The 20,554-nt window shown below is 40.5% G+C and overlaps 1 protein-coding gene across 1 annotated transcript in view; it reads left to right on the top strand.

The window, feature by feature from the left end:
• The window catches only part of LOC126191417 (dedicator of cytokinesis protein 9), a 374,795-nt gene extending 356,183 nt beyond the window's left edge, over window positions 1–18,612 (top strand). Inside the window, exons 35-36 of the mRNA XM_049932289.1 lie at window positions 547–665; window positions 15,593–18,612. Of these exons, the coding sequence (XP_049788246.1) occupies window positions 547–665; window positions 15,593–15,827 (354 nt within the window). The 3' untranslated portion in view covers window positions 15,828–18,612. The remainder of the gene's footprint in view (window positions 1–546; window positions 666–15,592) is intronic.
• Window positions 18,613–20,554: the final 1,942 nt, after the last annotated feature.

Here is a 20,554-nt window from a genome sequence, read left to right on the forward strand (position 1 = left end):
TTTTTAGGCTGAAAGTTTTAGATGACTTCTGAGAATTGTTCTGTTATGTGTCTTCATACATTGTCAGTGGGTTAGTAGTGCATTACAGCACAGTAAATTTTTGTTTCTACCCTCGTATCTTTCAAGTGATGTTGAAAGTATTAAATCTGATGATGCATATCATTACTGCCTGGAACTACTATAATTACAAAAAAAATTCTTTTGTTGATGATTGTAATAAGATTTTTCATGTTTGGTCAGGACCTTCAAACTGAAGGGTGTAATCTGATCTTAGCATATTTTACTGTTTTCAAGTTTAATTATTTTTAGTCATGTATACCTATAGTTATATTTTACATTTTACTCTGTTGTGTATCCACTTGCATTTATTTAGTAAAATAATACTTTATCCAAAACAATTTTAGAATATTGGAATTTACAGATGGCTGTCACAGAAGTAAAGTCTTGACAAGTGTGTATCATAAGAATTTGTGCTAAAATGCTCAGTGCCATCATATTCTGTAATTTTGTAACATCTATAAAATTAAGGATTGTCTTATGCTACAGGGAAGCATATGTGTACAAGTCAATGCTGGACCACTAGCATATTCATCAGCTTTCCTAGACCCTAGTGTGGACTCTCACTACCCTGGTGAAAAGGTAGAGGAGCTGAAGGATATATTCAGGTATGTGTTAATTCATTCATACTTTGTAATGTTTTTGGCATCTATCTTTAAGGTATTCTGTTCAGAAAGCAAAATTGACATGTTACTGCTATTCACAAACAGTTTCTTGAGATTCAAACAGCATAAATTGAGATTATGCTGCATAAAGCAAAAGACGAGATTTAAAAATCTGAGAAGTTAGAAGGGCCAGAGAGAGCAATCAAGACAGATATGAGGGGATAGAAAGTAGGTAGCGTAACAAAGACACAAATTAACTGCTGTGTATAAGAAAAAGAAATAACAGAGAGGCAGCCTACTAAGAAGACAGAACAAAAGAAACTGACAAATATTAAGGAAAAATGATGTTGTGAACATAGATGAGAGTGAAGGAGTAAAATAAAGGACAGGAGGAGGAAGAGGCAAAAGAGTGGAATGTGAGATATGATGTCCACAGAGGAATTACAAAAACTTGGGATAAAAGTGAGTCAAAGAGAAATTGGCAGCATTGGAATATAATACTGTAAGATTTTTTGTTTGAATAGAACACTAGCTAATCTCTGATGTGCTCCCACTGGGAAAGATGAGGCGAACGTTCATTTGTTTCATCATAAAAGTATTATTATAAAAATAGAGGAGCAATTTCGTAAAGGAAATCAACTACTTTCAATCAAATCTCTAGGGACAGCTGGTCACTTTGACTGAGCAGACTGCAGTATACTTTCAAGCATGATGTAGTTTGCTTGGTCTACAAACTAGGGAAAACCTATTACCTAGAAGGGGCTAAGTTACAACTTGCTTTACGGTGGTTGGCACATTTGACAGGTATCTTATTCATTACAGTACATGTATATTTTATTCCAGTAACAATTAATTTTTAGTGCTAACGAGAAAAAATGAAAAGAAATGATTTCTTGAGATTTTTCCGCATTGTGTTGGAATGTACTGAGCCTTCAGCTGCAATCCTCATTCCCAAAGGAGAAAATAATTTGTCATGCTGGGCCTTCAGCTGCATTCCTCATTCCCAAAGGAGAAAATAATTTGTCATGCTGCTACTAAATATCTTAATTTTGACTACTGGTTTTGAGGAACTATGGCTCCCGGATTTGCAGCACCTTCTGGATCCTTCCACTGATTTGAAAGGCTTGACTGCCATCTAGTATGGTTAATAATGCTATTAATACTGCAAATGGCAGTTTATTTTTGTGTTAGCTCTGTACATGCTGCTGCCAAATCAGTATAGAAGTTTTAAGATGATCTGTTATTTTTCGCCATTGTGTAATGATAATCGCTGCATCTCCAGAAGTGGCCAACATCATTCCACATTTTGGTTATTCACAAAATAGTAGTTTTTTGTTGGACTAGGCTGTTGCAGTGTAGAACTAGGAAGAGGAAAGAGTGAGTTGTTATACATGGAAAAAGTGGAATTAAATCCCTGGCCTGAATATTATGTTGGCCAAACTCTGTTTGCAGTTCCACCATAGTGGACAAGGAAAAACACAAGCTTATGAAAGTGATAGTTGCTAACCACCATATGGTGGAGACAAGCCCGAGAAGTGTATTTGCAACAGATCCATTGGGACAGCATGAAAAGTCACAGCTAGAGAGAGTTTCAATATGATTATGTTGATTTAACTGAGAGGTCATTGTTTGAGGAGACATAAAAGTTGATTTTCTATCAGATAGTAGATATTGAGGACCTTTAGAACTGTCCAGCTTTGGATTATTTTACACAGTAAAGGATTGAATGACATAGTGCAATAGTCATTGACAATTTGTTTTTAGATATAGCAACCTTCAGTGATTTAAATGGAAGAACAATATTGGTTTTATCTGGCTGTGGTGGTCAAATGTTAATAGCAAGATTAGCTGACCAGTTAGGTTCTTATAATAGGAAAAAAAGAGAAATTACAAGACAGTTGCTGGGAAGGGACAGTGTAAACAGAAATTTTAACTCCCTACGAGACTGTTATGTCCGCACTATAACACAACAAATATCCCGTGGTAACAAAATTTATCTGACCTTCTGTCACTCAAAACAAAACTTAAGTTCGAGTACACAACACTTCGATGGCTGTAGTGCCAAGGAGATATCAGAGTCACTAGTAGAGAATACAAGTCAAAACCACTGCCAACCAGTCGATACCGACGCGTCGCAAGTTTCCAGCCAGGGAGGCCACAGTACGGTTTGGTCATCGTGAATCCAGCAGCCGGGTAGTAACACAGACATCGGCGAAGATTGAACTGGTTAAAAGGGCTGAGGGAGCTTGCTTAAATCCGCAGGTCCGACCAATGATTGTGTTGGTAGATGGCACCCTTATACGGTTGCTCACTCTGGTGGCAAGGGCAGCGCCGCCAAGGTAATCCATATCGATAGTGGTGTGTATGCTGCCGCTAACCCCGCGACGACGTGTTCACTTGCGCCAGTTGTTGACATCGTGTGCAGCGCCAGCGGTACTCACTGTGTGCCGTGCGTGTTGTAGCACGCCGCCCATAGTTGATGGCTGCTGTGCGGCAGCCGATACGACAGAAACATGTTCCTATAACATTGTGAGTCTTATTTTCTGCTGAAACAAATTTGTATAAAATGAACAGGATCTAGACAAGATATGAATAACTCCTGGGATTACAGTATATCGTGCTAAGAAAAGACAGCTTTTTCTCCTTCAAAGAAAAAGCTGCATTCTAGAGTTGAAAATCCAATACTGCCAATATTTTAAAATCCTCCAATCTATTTTTAAAAAATCAAAATGTGTGGCAGCCATAGGTGTCGTGGACCTGGGGGTGTGCTCCAGCGAGATGGGTCCCGGAGAAGGCGGCGTCGCGACTGGGGCCGGTTCCGGCGTACTCGGAAGTGGCAGCGACGTTGGCTGCAGCAACACGCACGGGAGATTGGCAGCAGCGACAGGACTGGCTTCTCGGGCTGGTGGGGGCGAAAGAAGGGGCGGTGGCACCAGCGTGGCCACCACTCGTGGGCGCATCTGGTCGTAATGGCGAACAACCATGCCGTCGTCCGTACGTATTTCACAAAGCCGGCGGCCGCGAAGAGCCGTGACCACCCCTGGAATCCATTTAGGGCGAGATCCATACCCTCGTGCCCACATATCCGTGCCCACCGAGTATTTTCCCGCTCTAGGGGACACAGTACTAGGCCTGATAGGGTGAAGCAGGTGCAGTAGAGTGCGCGGTTGGCGGCCAGGCAAGAGTTCAGCAGGGCCGCGATCACCCAGAGGTGTGAAGCGATAAGAACTCAGAAATTGCAACAGAGCGTCATCGGTAGAAAAATCGGTAAGGAAATTTTTTCATCTGGCTTTTGAAAGTGCGGACAAGGCGCTCGACCTCCCCATTCGATTAGGGATATAAGGGCGGTGCTGGAACATGATGAATCCCTTGTCCAGTACAAAAATCACTGAAGGCCTGCGAAGAGAACTGAGGGCCGTTGTCCATGACAATCGTGGATGGAAGACCTTCTAGTGCAAAGATTTTGGACAAAGCCAGCGTCGTCGCCGTAGTGGTGGGCGACGGACATCGAACAACAAATGGGAACTTCGAGAAGGCGCAATCAACAGTAGCCAATAAGTGCCGACGAAGGGGCCGGCAAAGTCAGCATGCACCCGTTCCCATGGCTGCGCCGGATCAGGCCACGGAGAGGGCATTGTACGGGGTGCAGCCAGTTGTTGAGCACACTGACCACACGCAGCGACCATGTGGGTGATGTCCGAATCGATACCGGGCCAATAAACATGCCTGCGAGCCAGGGACTTAGTCCGAGAAATCCCCCAATGGCCTTCATGCAATAGTTTGAGAACATCTTTGCGAAGAGAAGCTGGCACCACGACCCGTGGAGATGCGCCATCCGTGGCCAGAAGAACAACACCCTCACGAACAGACAGACAAAGGCGCAAGGCATGGTAGTTGCGAAGGGGATCCGATGCCCGGCCCTTGCTCCTGTCCGGCCAACCCCGTTGAACAAAACCGATCTCCTGACGCAGGACCGGGTCCCGCGCAGTAGCCGACGCGACCTGCGAACCTGTAAGCGGAAAACCCTCGACTGCACGACATTCTTCCTCATCAATGTGGAAACAGAGTAGTTCATCTCGATCGAAAACCGGGACGGGGCCCATCGGCAAATGCGACAACACGTCAGCATTGGCGTGCTGGGCTGTGGGGCGATAGTGAATCTCATAGTGAAAACGAGACAAGTATAAGGCCCAACGTTGCAGGCGGTGAGCTGCCTTATCCGGAAGCGATGCCGAGGGGCTGAACAGAGAGACCAGCGGCTTGTGGTCGGTGTTGAGGTGAAACTTAGAACCATACAAAAAAACGCTGAACTTTTTTAGAGCATAAATGATAGCGAGCGCCTTCTTTTCGATTTGAGAGGAACGCCATTGGGCATCGTTGAGGGTCTTGGAAGCATAGCCGATGGGTCGTTCCGACCCATCCTCATACCGATGGGCGAGAACAGCCCCTAGGCCATACTGTGACGCGTCAGTCGCCAGAACCAAGTGCTGACCCGGACGGAATGTGGCAAGACAAGGCGCCGACTGCAAATGAGCTTTCAGGCGGACAAAAGCCTGCTCACACTCGTCGGACCAACAGAAAGGAACGTTTTTGCGTAACAGCTGATGCAGAGGATGAGCCACCGCCGCCGCGGATGGAATGAATTTGTGATAATAAGCACTCTTGGAAATTTGTTAACATCGAGTATAGATTTAAGTGTCAGGAAGTCATTTCTGAAAGTATTTGTATGGAGTGTAGCCATGTATGGAAGTGAAACATGGACGGTAAATAGTTTGGACAAGAAGAGAATAGAAGCTTTCGAAATGTGGTGCTACAGAAGAATGCTGAAGATTAGATGGGTAGATCACATAACTAATGAGGAAGTATTGAATAGGATTGGGGAGAAGAGAAGTTTGTGGCGCAACTTGACCAGAAGAAGGGATCGGTTGGTAGGACATGTTCTGAGGCATCAAGGGATCACCAATTTAGTATTGGAGGACAGCGTGGAGGGTAAAAATCGTAGGGGGAGACCCAGAGATGAATACACTAAGCAGATTCAGAAGGATGTAGGTTGCAGTAGGTACTGGGAGATGAAGAAGCTTGCACAGGATAGAGTAGCATGGAGAGCTGCATCAAACCAGTCTCAGGACTGAAGACCACAACAACAACAACAACAACAACAACACAACAACAACAAGCACTCTTGCCTAAAACGCCTGAAGTTCTTTGACCGTAGACGGCCGAGGTAGGGCGGTAATGGCCGCAACGTGCTGACGTAGAGGACGTATACCCTCACGGGACAAGTGGAAACCAAGATACACAATGGAGGGTTGGAAGAACTGTGACTTGTCCAGATTGCACTTCAACCCAGCCGAATGCAGAACCCGAACTAGGGAACGCAAATTGCGAAGGTGCTCCTCAGTGGAGGCCCCCGTGACAACAATGTCATCCAGGTAGTTGATGCAGCCAGGACCGGAAGCCGTGAGCTGTTCCAAAAACCGCTGAAAAATGGCCGGCGCGCTAGCGACACCAAATGGTAACCGCTGATACTGATACAACCCACAAGGAGTGTTGATGACGAGAAATTCCTTGGAAGACGCATCCAACGGCAACTGATGGTACGCCTCCGATAAGTCAAGTTTGGAAAAGAACTGGCCCCCAGCGAGCTTGGTAAATAACTCCTCAGGACGGGGAAGAGGATAAGTGTCAATGAGGCTCTGAGCGTTGACAGTGGCTTTAAAATCGCCATACAATTGCAGACTCCTGTTTGGTTTAGAAACCACGACGATTGGCGATGCCCATTCACTGGAGGTGACAGGAAGGAGAATCCCTGAAGCTGTTAACCTGTCTATCTCAGCCTTGACAGGTGCACGCAACGCCATCGGAATAGGGCCTGCCCAGAAAAACTTAGGGCGAGCTGTGGATTTAAGAGTAATGTGGGCTTCAAAATCCTTGGCACGACCCAGACCAGCAGAGAACATGGACGAGAATTCAGAACACAATCCATCCAGCTGTTGATACAGAATATCCTCAGATATGAGGTGCACATCATCGTCAATGGAGAACCCAAACAACTGGAAAGCATCATAACCGAACAGGTTTTCAGTGCCTGCATGATCCACCACATAAAACGTGAGGGGCCTAACAACAGACTTGTAGCAGTGGAAGCATCAAACTGGCCAACGATAGGGATTTTCTGCTTATTATAAGTTCACAAATTTCGCGTAACTGGAGACAAGGGAGGGGAGCCAGTGTCCACTTGCATGCGAATGTCTTTATCCAGAACACGAACAGTAACAAACAACTTATTTGTTTGAGAAAGCACACAGTTAACATCCATGTCCGATGCCTCGTCCTCGTCGACAGGAACTTTAGGGGACTGACACACAGAAGCAATGTGGCCTTTTTCCCTACATGAATTACACGTGGCCCAACGTTTTGGACACGCGGCCCTGTCATGCTGTACGAAACAACGTGGACAAGAAGGAAGTGTGGAACGAACCTGTTTCTGTGGTTGCTGTTTTCGCTGCGAGCGTTGCGGCCCAACGCGACGCTGTTTATGCGATTGAACTGCCGCCACATCTTCGTTCTCCTGGGAAACAGGCAAATTGTCCGTGTCGAAAGTTTACTGTACAGTGCCTACATCACACCACGCGTCTATTTGCGCGCCAGCAGCGTGAGACACTTCAAAGGATTGAGCGATGCTTAAAACTTCTGACAACGACGGGTTTGGCAGTTGTAGGGCACATTGCCGAACTTCTTTATCAGGAGCAAGCCATAGAATAGCATCCCTAACCATTGAATCAGCATAAGACTCATGATGAGTGTCCGTGACAAACTGACATTTCCTACTCAGACCGTGTAGTTCCGCCGCCCAAGCCCGGTAAGATTGATGGGGCTGTTTACGACACCGGTAGAACGCCACGCAGGCGGCAACGACGTGGGTGTTTTTTTGGTAATAGTTAGACAATAAGTCACACATTTCTTGGAAGGACAGAGAGGCAGATTCCCGCAGAGGGGCTAACTGAGATAGCAGCTGATAGATCCGTGGGGAAATCCAAGATAGAAATAATGACTTACACATAGGAGCGTCGACAATGCTGAAAGCCAAGAAGTGTTGCCGCAAACGCTTCTCATAATCCTCCCAGTCTTCAGCAGCCTCGTCGTAAGGAGGGAACGGAGGCAGAGAAGAGGAAGACAGACGATGAGTAAGTGACATCGACAACGCCTGAATAGCAGCCGTCAGCTGTGTTTGTTGTTCAATGAGCGCTTGCAGAAGCTGTTCCATGTCTGCCCAGACACGAACTCACAATTCCCCACTGCAGGAAAAAAAATATCCCATCCTCGTCGCCAAAAAGTGTTATAACCTTTAAATCACTAATAAATTGCGTCGATATACAAACGTAGAAACAATAGTGGGTTTCATGCTACCAACTCCGTATCTGTCACTCAACTGCCGTGCCGTGACATGCGGCCGGCGCCGTTCATAGCTAGGTGGCGCTCCCGCGCTCAGCCGAGCTGTGGAGCGCCTCTATCGCCGTGTTCGCGTACTGACGTAGTGGCACTTTTAAATCTCGTGGCACTGTCACAACAGACCCATGCATTGTGCGGTTTACCTGAGAAAATTGGACAATTTGTTGTATTATGAGAGAAATTATGCAGAAAAACATTTTCAGCCAATGTTACTAGGTGCAGTTTCACTATTCTGATCACTTTGTGATGGACAAAAGTAATTTGTAATGTCTGAAGTAGTTTCTCCGGGGCATATCATGAAATTAAATGAGAAGCATTATCAATCCATAAAATTCCAGATGTCTGCAGTTCTCACGGTATATGGAATTTTTTATGTTGTATTTAGAACAGTAGTTCAGCCAGCTAAAACTGGCAGTGTGACCATGAAAGCATGGATAAGATAAAATGCCAATGCTGTGTTCCGATTTCCACATCAATAGATGAACATCGAATGCAAAGTCTGTTAGTGTGTGAGACAGCACATGGAATGTGGGATAAGTTGAAATCCAAATATGAGTAATTATGAGAAGCAAGTAAGTTAACTTTAAGGAATTGTTCTCATGAATGTAAGATGAATTCCAGTGATTCAGTTTTGCATGTAGCTAAGGTTGAAAACATGGTGCTGCAACTCTTAAATGTTGGAGACAGTGTGTCGGACATAGCCATAATGGTGAAAAACTCCATGTCACTGCCATAAACATTTAACACAACATGGGATGGTATGCCACATGGCATCTGGTCAACAAAATGTGGAAATGTTGACAAAATTCTCATCAAAGAAGAGTAAGAATTACCAAGGATGACGATGAAGTTGGTACATGGCAGCAATGGTGATCAGTAAGCAAATGAGAAAGTAAGTTCAGCCTGATAAAACCAACATTTCTAAAGAGTGAAAAATATGATTTGCTGTTAAATGTTTTTATTGCAAAAAGTGTGGACATACAGCTCGGAACTGCTGGAAGGAAAAGCAAGACATGTAGGAACATAGCAGCATTGAACATAAATCTGACTGTGCATGTATTGTCTCATTGTATACAACATTTCCTGTTCCCAGAACGTCATACTACATTAATGCAAAATGGTTCAAGTATGATTAGTTGGATGTATGATGATGGATGGTGATAGGTCGCATTGCATGCCTTTTTGATGGCAGTGGTTCTCTGAATTTTGATCTATAACAGTGGAACACTTATTGCTCAGTGATGATAAAGAATGTGATGTTACTGTTATGGGGATTTTCTTGTACGTCAACCCTTCTGATTGGAAGTTTGAGGGACTTCAGCCGTTCACCTATATAATAACATGAAACACCCACAGCCGTCCTTCCAGTGGTATGTATTATACGGCTACCAATTATGGCGCTTCAGTATGCCATCTTCAGGCCTTTACTGATGCTGAGGGGGTTAACTCAAATCATATACACAATTCTATGAGTGGCCAGCACCTGTGAACTGGTTTTCACAGAATACCTGTAACAACGATGTTGTGTCTCTAGCCATCAACTACCAGTTGACTGGAGAAACATCTAGTCAGTTGGTAGTTGGTAATGTATTTTGGAATTTGCTTCCATTGTTTCCTTTTTTATTTCCTTGGGGATGGATGTACTCTTTTTTGTGATTACTGATGCGATATTAAACAATGGGAAATCCAGGATGGAATGTAACAATATCGTGAAAAGGATAGTTACTGCTGTCCATATTGTGGAAATGCTGAGTCGCAGAAAGATATTACAAAAGGACTGTCAGAAAGTTAGCTTTTGATTAACAAGGCCTTTGTCTTAACAAGGCCTTTGTCAAAAATAAACAATAGCATGCGCGCGCACACACACACACACACACACACACACACACACACACACACACACACACACACACCTTTTTGCGACTCAGCATCTCTGCTATATATCGAGTAGGAACTATCCTTTTGATATTATTGTTGACTGATGAGATATTACTTTCACCTGACATTTGTGTGCTACTTGTAGAACCCCAAGTGAATAGTTTGTTTGTGTTGAGAATGAAACTAGTTCGCTCAGAAACCAGTATGAAAATCCAGTAGAGGCGCTGCAGGGAATGTCATGTGCTGTTAGCAAAGGCCATGCATCGCTCATCTGCTGCCATAGCCCGTTAATGCTAAATTTCACCACTTTCTCATAACGGATACATTCATTGTATGTACCGCATTGATTTCAGCAGTTATTTTACACAGTGTTGCTCATCTGTTAGCACTGACAATTCTATACAAATGCCTCTGCTGTTGGTCCATAAGTGAAGGCCTTTGGTAGCTGCATTGTCCATGGTGAAAGGTAATGCCTGCAATGTGTATTCTCGTCACACTCTTGACACTGGGTATCTCAGAATACTTAATGCCCTAATGATTTCCGAAATGGAAGCTTGAACTACTATACCATGTTTAGAGTCTGTTAATTCCCGTTGTGTGGCCATAATCATGTTGGTAACCGTTTCACATGAATCACCTGAATACAAGTGACAGCTCCACCAATGCACTGCTCTTTTGTACCTTGTGTACGCAGTACTACCACCATCTGTGTTTGTGTATGTCTCAATCCCATGATTTCTGTCACCTCATTGTAAAAAGTTCGGGAAATATAACCATTCATCCATAGTGGATTGATGCATGGAGCACAGAAACACGTAACGGAAAACAGCAATTATGCTAGTTTGCAAGTACTAGCTCTTTTTCTGACAAAAGTGCACACATAACCACGCAGACACCCAAATACTCTTTCCCGTGACCACAGCAAGGCTCGTAGTGTGCACTTTTGCTAGAAAAAGAGATAGTGTTGGAGAGCTAGTGTGAATGCTGTTTTGTGTTAAATTTTTCTGTGCTCTGCTTATTGATCTGTTATAGGTGAGTGGTAGCCTTTCCCTTATTTTACCTACTGCTTCATACAGGAATTTCCATTATTATTACCGAAAATATTTGCCAATTTTGGCCCGAGATGCTGGAGTTGCTGGTCATGTGTGCTTGAGGTGTGCTTGCGTCTCTCTTTGTGTGTGTGTGTGTGTGTGTGTGTGTGTGTGTGTGTGTGTGTGTGTGTGTGTGTGTGTGGGTTTTTTTTTTTTTTTTTTTTTTTTTTTTTTTTTTTTTTTTTTTTTTTTTTTACTGTTGAAGGCTGGGGCTGAAACTTTGTGTAAGTGTCTTTTATTTGTGCCTGCGTGCAACCTGATGTGTCTTCTTTATGGTGAGTAGCAATGTGTCTCTTCCTACATTGTTCGTATTGATAGTCTTTCAGATGTAATCAGGTCTCTATGTCTCTATGAATCATATATTGTGTATTCAGTGCTCTTTTGAAATTTGGTCTCACTAGCAAAAATATGGATATGCATTATCATTTTTAATGCCAAAAATATGGATACAGTTCACTTCCGTGGTTCAGTGTCTATACCACATTATTTCAAAGCAGAAAAATATTGCTAAACTGTTCTGTCCAGTGAAATGTGTTGATTTTAGAGATACGTCTTTATCCTACGGCTGTTCCAACCTTCCATGAGCTTCCACGGCAGGTTTTTATAGATAACCACAATTTCAAAGCTACATACAGGTCATTTCAAAATGGCTACTTTTCCCATTTACTCCTATTGCATGCTTTGTTCTGATAGTCTTGTCATTATAGATTTCCTCTGTTTTCATGAAACAGTGTTTCACTGTTGTGCGCTTGTGTACTGCGTAAGACAAAAAGAAGTCTTCCCTATGCTTCCACTCTCAAAGTGTATGACAGGAACGAGCAAAATTTTCTTCTTGGAAGAGAAAAACATCCAACAAAGTACAAGAAAGAGAGAGAGACCAGTCACAAAAGGAACCAGGGAAAGAAGTAAGGAGAAAATGAGAATGGAACCTTTACTGGTGACATAAAAAGATAAGATACGAAAAGAGCAACCTATAGAAGATAAAATATGAAAAGCAAGAACTTATACTACAATATGTGATCAAAAGTATCTGGACACCCCCAAAAACATATGTGCATTGTGCTGCCAGCTTCTGCCAGGTACAAAGCACAAAAGCGCACAGGCCGACCTTGTCTGTTGACTGACAGAGACTGCCGACAGTTGAAGAGGGTCGTAATGTGTAATAGGCAGACATCTATCCAGACCATCACACAGGAATTACAAACTGCATCAGAATCCAATGTAAATACTATGAGAGTTAGGCGGGAGATGGGAAAACTTGGATTTCATAGTCGAGTGGCTGCTCATAAGCCACACATCATGCCAATAAATGCCAAAAGACGCTTTGCTTGATGTAAGGAGGATAAACATTGGACGATTGAACAGTGGAAAAATGTGAGGAGTGACGAATCACAGTACACAGTGTGGCGATCTGATTACCGGGTTTGGGTATGGCGAATGCCCCATGAACATCATCTGCCAGCATATGTAGTGCCAGCAGTAAAATTCGGAGGCAGTGGTGTTATGGTGTGGTCGTGTTTTTCATGGAGGGGGCTTGCACCCCTTGTTGTACCCCTTGTTGTTTTGCATGGCACTATCACAGCACAGGCCTACATTGATGTTTTAAGCACCTTCTTGCTTCCCACTGTTGAAGAGCAATTCAGGGATGGTGATTGCATCTTTCAGCACCCTTGAGCACTTGTTGATAAAGCACAGCCTGTGGCGCAGTGGTTACATGACAATAACATACCTGTAATGGACTGGCCTGCACAAGAGTCCTGACCGAATTCTATAGAACACCTGTAGGATGTTTTGGAATGCTGACTTCATGCCAGGCCTCACCGACTGATATTGATACTTCTCCTCAGTGTAGCACTCCGTGAAGAATGGGGTGCCATTCCCCAAGAAACCTTCCAGTACTTGATTGAACATATCGCCCATTTAGGATCAAAGAAACGTAACTACAAAAACAGTGCTTGAGATAATTCGATTTAAAGGTTTTGTCCAAAAAACTGAGTACTTTCTAATAGTTTTTCACAAACCATTCTATGGTAAATAAAAAGTATACTTCATCGACTGTTGTTTTCTGCTAGGTGTTACATATTATAGTCACTTGATGGACACTAATGAAATGTTTAATGAAATTATGCATGCAGTTACGTTTGTCCAATCCTTAAATTAATGGCTGCTGCTGTATGACATATGAACATCAAACAAATAATATGCAGCTTTAAGCGATATTATCATATTAAAGATTACTGCAGTTGTGTTAATAATGTCTCTATGAATACAGATTACATGGAACAAGTTATGGGAATGTGTGTCAGTGCCTTCAGTGAGTACTATAAACAAGAAAACTGTTTTCCAGGAAATTTATTATCAGTCTTTGATGGAGAATACATAAAACCCGTCATTATTTTCACTTTAAAGGTAGGATCATAATCTGTATCTGAACCAGTGAATGTCCTGACATCTCCACATCACGTTCTTCCTCAGCTATGAATATAAATAATAATAATAATAATAATAATAATAATAATAATAATAATGACAACAGCTGTGATTATAGTACTTACTACTGAAATGTATACACTAAGAAACGGATCCTAATACTTACAAGATACCATCAAATTCTGTTCCTTCTCCTGCACATTTGAACCATCCTTCTTCCTCTGGACTCCAGTACTTGCTTGTAAGCCCATTCACAACTGAAACAATATTTATCTTCCTTGCCAGGAAATAGCATTTCATTGTTGTCATAGAGCAATGGTGACAATGCTTCTAAAGAGAAGTAGTGGGAAAAGCAACTTCTAATGGTTCTGTTAGGATCAGAGAAATGTAAGAGCTGTTCCGTTTCACAAATTAAAACTGTGTCCAGTGGTCTAAAAACAGATAAGCTCTTCCGTCTGTCTGATTCTTACTATTTTTCATTAAATGTATATATGTCGACAACTAAAATGGAAACCACATAAGATAGAGTTACGCTTGTTTGATCGTAACTCAGGTCTTGATTTTGTGTACCTTATGGTACTAGCAACTCAAAAGTGGCAAAAATGTAGTTACATCTGTCTGATCCTAAATGGGCGATATGCCTGAGAGTGGAAGTTGTCATCAAGGCTAAGGATGGGCCAACACCATACTGAATTCCAGCATTACCGGTGGAGAGCGCCACAAACTTCAAAGTCATTTTCAGCCAGGTGTCCAGATACTTTTGATCATGTAGTTTATATGGAATGTTACACAAGGAGAAGGTGAATATGGAGGAAGAGAAGTTACGATGAATGTGTAGAGACAAGAGCACCAGTTAATCAATGCGTGCCTTGTGAAACAAATTCTGCAGTGACAAGCAATGAAAAGTCCGGATGGAATAACAACAACATGATGAGTGTAGATTGCTACCCACAACATGGAGGAAACTTTGAGTTGCAGATAGGCACAGTGAAAAAGATTGCTAAAATACAAAGCTTTCAGGCAAAGATCTTCTTCCAAAATATGAGCCGGCCACTGTGACCGAGCGGTTCTAGGCGCTTCAGTCTGGAACCGCGCTGCTCCTATGGTCACAGGTTCGAACCCTGCCTCTGGCATGGATGCGTGTAATGTCCTTAGGTTAGTTAGGTTTAAGTAGTTCTAAGTCTAGGGGACTGATGAGCTCAGATGTTAAGTCCCATAGTGCTTAGAGCCATTTGAACCAAAATAGGAAACGCACATATTCACACAAACACAACCCACATAGATGTGGCCGTGGTCTCCCGACTACAGTCAGGCTCTAGTGCCTGGAGACAGTGATCTCGTGTGTGTGTGTGTGTGTGTGTGTGTGTGTGTGTGTGTGTGTGTGTCTGTCGTGCTTATGGAAGAAGTATTTTGTCTGAAGGCTAATATTTTAGCCATCTTTTTCATTTTGCCTGTTTGTGAGTCAGTGCCTTCTCTGTGTGGTGAGCAGCACCCTATCCTTTCCATAAATTCTGCGGTAACTGATTTTGCTTTGCTGTTACGATTTCTAGGTATGTCCAGTTAGTGTGATAGTTTTTGTTCAGGATATAACATATGTTGTGGACTCATTTTTTTTTTTCTTCTCTTATATAGATTTTGTCAATAATGATTATAGAATAGTACATGTTGATGATTTACATGTCCAAATAGATGATACCATGAAGTTCAGTATAAATATAGTAAAGTAAATAGAGAATATGTCTTACACGTGGTAAAGAAATACTAACGCCACATTTGGCTAAGATGAATTACAACTGTTGACTGTCATTGTGTTAGATAAGTGGAAGACTGGAAGGCACAGGTGTCATAAGTGCTGTTCTTCTCCAGGATTTATGGAGGAGAACAAAACAAGAAAACTTCAGCTGTGCATTGTTGTGCATCATACCTTACAGATTTCATTTTTTACACTCTTAAAGTAAAGATCTGTTTTTGCATGTTGAAACACATTGGTATTAGCTTGTAGTCATCATTCCCTTATTTGCTACTGATTGACTGTACCATTTCTTGTAAACATTTCTGATTAAGACTCTTTGGTTCCAGGGATTTTGTAAAAATATGTTATACAGCTCTCCAAATAAACAGCAAATTAATTACCCAGGACCAGCTGCAATATCAAGAAGTGCTTCAGCAGAATTACCAGAAGCTCTGTCATAATTTGTCAACTTTGTTGGGTGAGTCACTGTGGCCTGATGAAGAAATGGGAGTTTTCAAAAGAAACAGTCATGTGTTGTTTGGTGTAATAAGTGGATCATCAAGTGCCTCAAGTACTGCTTAATAATGGGATTTACTAGTGATCATCATTGTGCACATGACTGTCTGTTTTTATATTCTTGCTCACTGGTACCAAGACTTCAGTAGTACTTTTGTTATTTCTTTCAGTGTGGCCAACACAAAGCTGTGGATTGTTTGTCTTGAGGTCACTGCTGGATAAGGTTAATTGTCCTTGCTGGTAAAGGAAAATGACTTGATGTGTTGCAGCACTGATTATATTTTCTTGGATATTGTATATCCACATTGTAAGTTTCTACTGTGTACTTATTGTGTGAATGTTTAAGATGGATTGTTATTTTGGTATTTGTGCCCTATACTGTATCAATAGGGCATTCAGGGTTACAAAATCTCATTTATTCTTGCAAGTAAGATTTTTTTTAAGGGTCAATGAAAATGAAATGATACTCGAATTTCTATTTCATTTTGTATCTGTTGAATGAAACACATTTTTAAAACGTTGGTCCTGAAGTAAATTAAAAATGGTAGGTCAGTCACACTGGGTTACATATGTAGGAGTTAATGATGTTACAAAGACTGAATACATTATTTTCTGCTTTGTACTTTGTGAATAATGAAGAGTTACTGTTAGTGTTACTGTTGAGAGGAGCACAAATTGTAGAAGTTTTTGTATGGAGGTATAAATTTTATCACACAAATATAAAAAGGTAAAAGCTGGTAATGTCATGTGGTAAAACAATGCAAATTTTTTTGTGTATCTCAGGTGCACTGACTCTGTACTTAAGTGTTCTCAATCACATAGCCATTTGTAGGACCGATATTGTTAAAGAGTGTTTCCTTGCAGATGTAAATATGTAACTTTTATCTGCTGTGTGCGTGTAAGAAAAGTGTTGTGTGCAATAATGAATCTCTTTGTATGTCTATGGCAAATCTGTGGTATACCTCTGTTAATGTAATCTACTTATCTAAATTGTGCTGTGAATCATATGAGTTTCTGAAAGATGCTCTGGAAACTGATTTTATTCTTGGAAGATTGTGGCAAAAGATACATATATTGTATTTTACAGTTCAAGTGCAATCACATAATTTATTTACAATTTATTTTAATGTAGCATTCTGATGATATCATGAATAACGTAAATTAGTAGATGTTTTGCTATTAATTTAAGTAACAAGAAGCAAGACATCAGGCACTGAACTCATTATTCATGATGGTGGTTGAATAAATATGTAAATTATATGTATATATTTTTACTTCTGCTACATCACTCATAATGAGAATCTCAGTTTCATGATTGTTTTATAACGATTTGCTGACTTTCATCAGCGATTAATGTGTAATGTTATGAAGTTTTTCACCACTGAACAGTGGACCAATATGTAGCACATTGTCCATGGGAACTATTGACAGTAGATAATCCCATTTATAAGACTGTCATCTAGAAGGATTTCTTTGTGTATTGAAAATATTTCAGTATAATTACTGTCTGGGTAACAGCTGTTTCCAAAAGTAATTGAATGTTCAAATTTTTAACATCAGGTTTTAAAATCTAACAGTGTCAAACTGCAGTGCATAAGCCTAATGAAAATAAAAATATTTTAATAAGAGATAGTGGGAGTGAATGAAAACTATAATTTTTGCAGCACCTAATAGATTAATTGTTGTGTGCCAATTTATATTAATACTGTGTATAGATGAGGGCTTCATTGTAAAGTCCATTATTTAGAAAGTTCTTCCCATTGTTTCCTTCTGTCCCCGCTCCCTTTTTCCATTTTTTCCTTTTTGATTGTGTGAGGAGGAGGATTGTGGAGAGAGTTGCTGATAATCAGTTTTGTTTCGCATGTGACACTTCCTTATGGTTTAAGTTACATTCAACTCTTGAGTCAGTATCAGCTTGTGTACATCATCTTATGGGAGAGTTGAACTTTATCTGAAAGAAGGCAGTCTCTGCCTTATACTAGTTCAAACTTAAGATTAATAAGAACATTGGCACAGCAGCATTATAGGTAGAGATTAAGAACTCATATATACCAGTTAGTTGACAGCCATTTGTTGAATCTATCTTGCAGTTGGCTACTGGCTGCTCCTTATATCTTTCATACTTCATTTGTCAACAGTAGACTTTTCCTTCTCTGAATTTTTAAACACATTTAACTGCAGTGACTACATTGCCATTATTTAAGTATTTATTATCTTTATTACATGTCTCCTGTCTCCCATAAACTCACATTTCACTAAATTGTGTAATTTTCATAATTAGTTTGTCACAGTATTTGTTTCATGGCTTGAAAAGAACATTATAAGCATACATGCATACTGTTGCCTTCCACATATCATTTGTGCAACCCATTCAGTGACCACGTAGGTTATGGCCCCTGTCAGTATGAAGAATTAATGAGATCTGATTTTATAGTCTCACTCGTCTCATTCTCAGAAAGATAGTGTCATTATTCTTTTTTCACTGTAGCTTTGCATTAATTTTATTAGGAAGTAAATGCTAACTGACTAGATGCAGTCTATTGGCAGATATTCATTTCAATCAACATACAACATAAAGCTGATAGTCTGCTTACATATGCCCTTAACTACTTAAATATGGTCTGTAATGATTATAATAAAATTAAATGCTACAGAATTAAGTAATTAAATGTTACAAAATTGAATGTTTTCGTATTTAAGGGAAATGAGATTGAATAAAATGTAATTTAAGTGTATTTTAACTCTTTCTGTTTCCCTTCCTACAAATCTTACACTATACAGAAAGTTTTTTGTGTTGTGAAGTGCTTGATAAAATTGTCTGCTTACGTGGTTTTAGCATATTTATGTAGAAGATTTGAGTGTTTGAAAAATATTTGTAATTTGTAAATAATGTATTTGCGATTATATATAAATGTATTGACCAGTTTTGTTGCCAAAATTCAAATTTTATGTATAGTATATCTGCTATATAGTATATCTGCTACAGGTATTGTATATGTATTATTGTAACAATATAAATTAATGTCAGAATTAAGTGTGTATTATAAGGCACTACAATTCAGGATGCACTGCCATCACATCATGTAATATAAACAGTAGTGTGATTTGTGTTTGAGATCCAGTTGCATTTAACTTTACGTAACCAATTCAATTTAATTTACTTGCATGTGCCCCTCTTCTTGACAGTTGACATAGTTCATGAGTTTTGTCTGGACTTTGGTGAACAGTACTGTGTAAGTTATACTATTATTGGTATCACATATTCCATTATGTAGTCTGTAACAGAAGATAAATAGTATTTTCTTTACAATAATGTGAACAGAAGGGGGGGGGGGGAGTTTTGTGTGAACCAGGAAAGAGTGAAATACCTTTGGCTTATGAATATTTACATTTATTGAAATTTTCAGTTTTCCATAATTTGTGCACAAACTTTCATTGTTATTACTTTTCGTAATAGAACTTCTTATTTGCATTTTACTGTACAACACACAGTTGAACACTCAAGTCTTCCATTTGTGTTCACAGTGTTTCCAGGGCTTTTTGTATGTAAGTTAGACATCTAATACTCATTTCAGCAGTTTCGTAAATGTGATACCAGTTGGTTGCAACTGAATGTTTATTCAGTAATTCAGTCTTCACTTTTTAATGTATCTATACCTTTTTGTTTCTATGCATTTCCATTATCTTCATCACGTTTGACAAGTAAATTATCTATCTGAGAGCGATACTGAGGTGAATGGAACGGGGTACTAGTATCATTTGGTTCTCTGTCCATTCCATAGACAGAAAGTATGTAGGGAAAACAATTCTCTGTAACCTCTGATTTCTACCTGTATGTTTATGTTGCATGTTATTCGTGACTACTGTAATTACTAGTGGCATGTAACAGTATCTAAACTTTGGAAAATACAGGATGGAATGTAACAATAACAGAGAAGGAAGGTTGCTACTAACCATATAGCGGAGATGCTGAGTCATGATAGGCACAACAAAAAGATTCACACAGTTAGATTCAGATAGATAATTGTGTGAATCTTTTTGTTGTGCATATCGCGACTCAGCATCCTTGCTATATGGTGAGTAGCAACTTTCCTTCTCTGGTATTGTTACATAGTATCTAAACTTTCCTTGCCTGTGTGCTCTGTATTGCATTTACTTTCTTTATTTAGCTGCCAGCAGTGAGTACTGATTTTTTGTAGTCCTCATTGTGTAAATGTATTGATAGCTACTCATTTGGAAAAAGGAGCAATTTGTACAAACATTCTCTGAGGTCTAGTTATATTATTTATTCATTTATGTATTTTATGAATGATGATTGTTTCATCATACTTTCTGAGACATGCCTGAATTTTTTTTGTGTGTTTATAATTGTTTCTCTTAGGTAAATTCACTTGGATAAGAGACAGAATTGTTGGGCAGTATTTACAACGAGGAGGCAAATTTCATAGCACTATAGACAGATGGATAAAAATACAAGAAAGTCCCCCAGCTTTCAGCACTAGTTAGTTTCTTCTACTTTTATATGTGTCTGTCAGCAGTACTAAGAGTTTTTCCCTAAAAACGAGAATGATATAAGGACACTTCTGTACTGAAGAAGAAGAAAGGATGTGCTGTTTCCTTTCGAGTCTCCTATGATCTTCATTTCTTTCTGAGCATTCCACTTTGTGTCTTCATAAAATTCTGAAACTAACTATCTCTCTCTCTATCTCTCTCTCAGCCGGCCACGGTGGCTGTGCGGTTCTGGCGCTGCAGTCCGGAACCGCGGGACTGCTACGGTCGCAGGTTCGAATCCT

Source organism: Schistocerca cancellata, chromosome 6 (genome assembly GCF_023864275.1).
Source record: "Schistocerca cancellata isolate TAMUIC-IGC-003103 chromosome 6, iqSchCanc2.1, whole genome shotgun sequence".
Taxonomy (NCBI): Eukaryota; Metazoa; Arthropoda; class Insecta; order Orthoptera; family Acrididae; genus Schistocerca; species Schistocerca cancellata.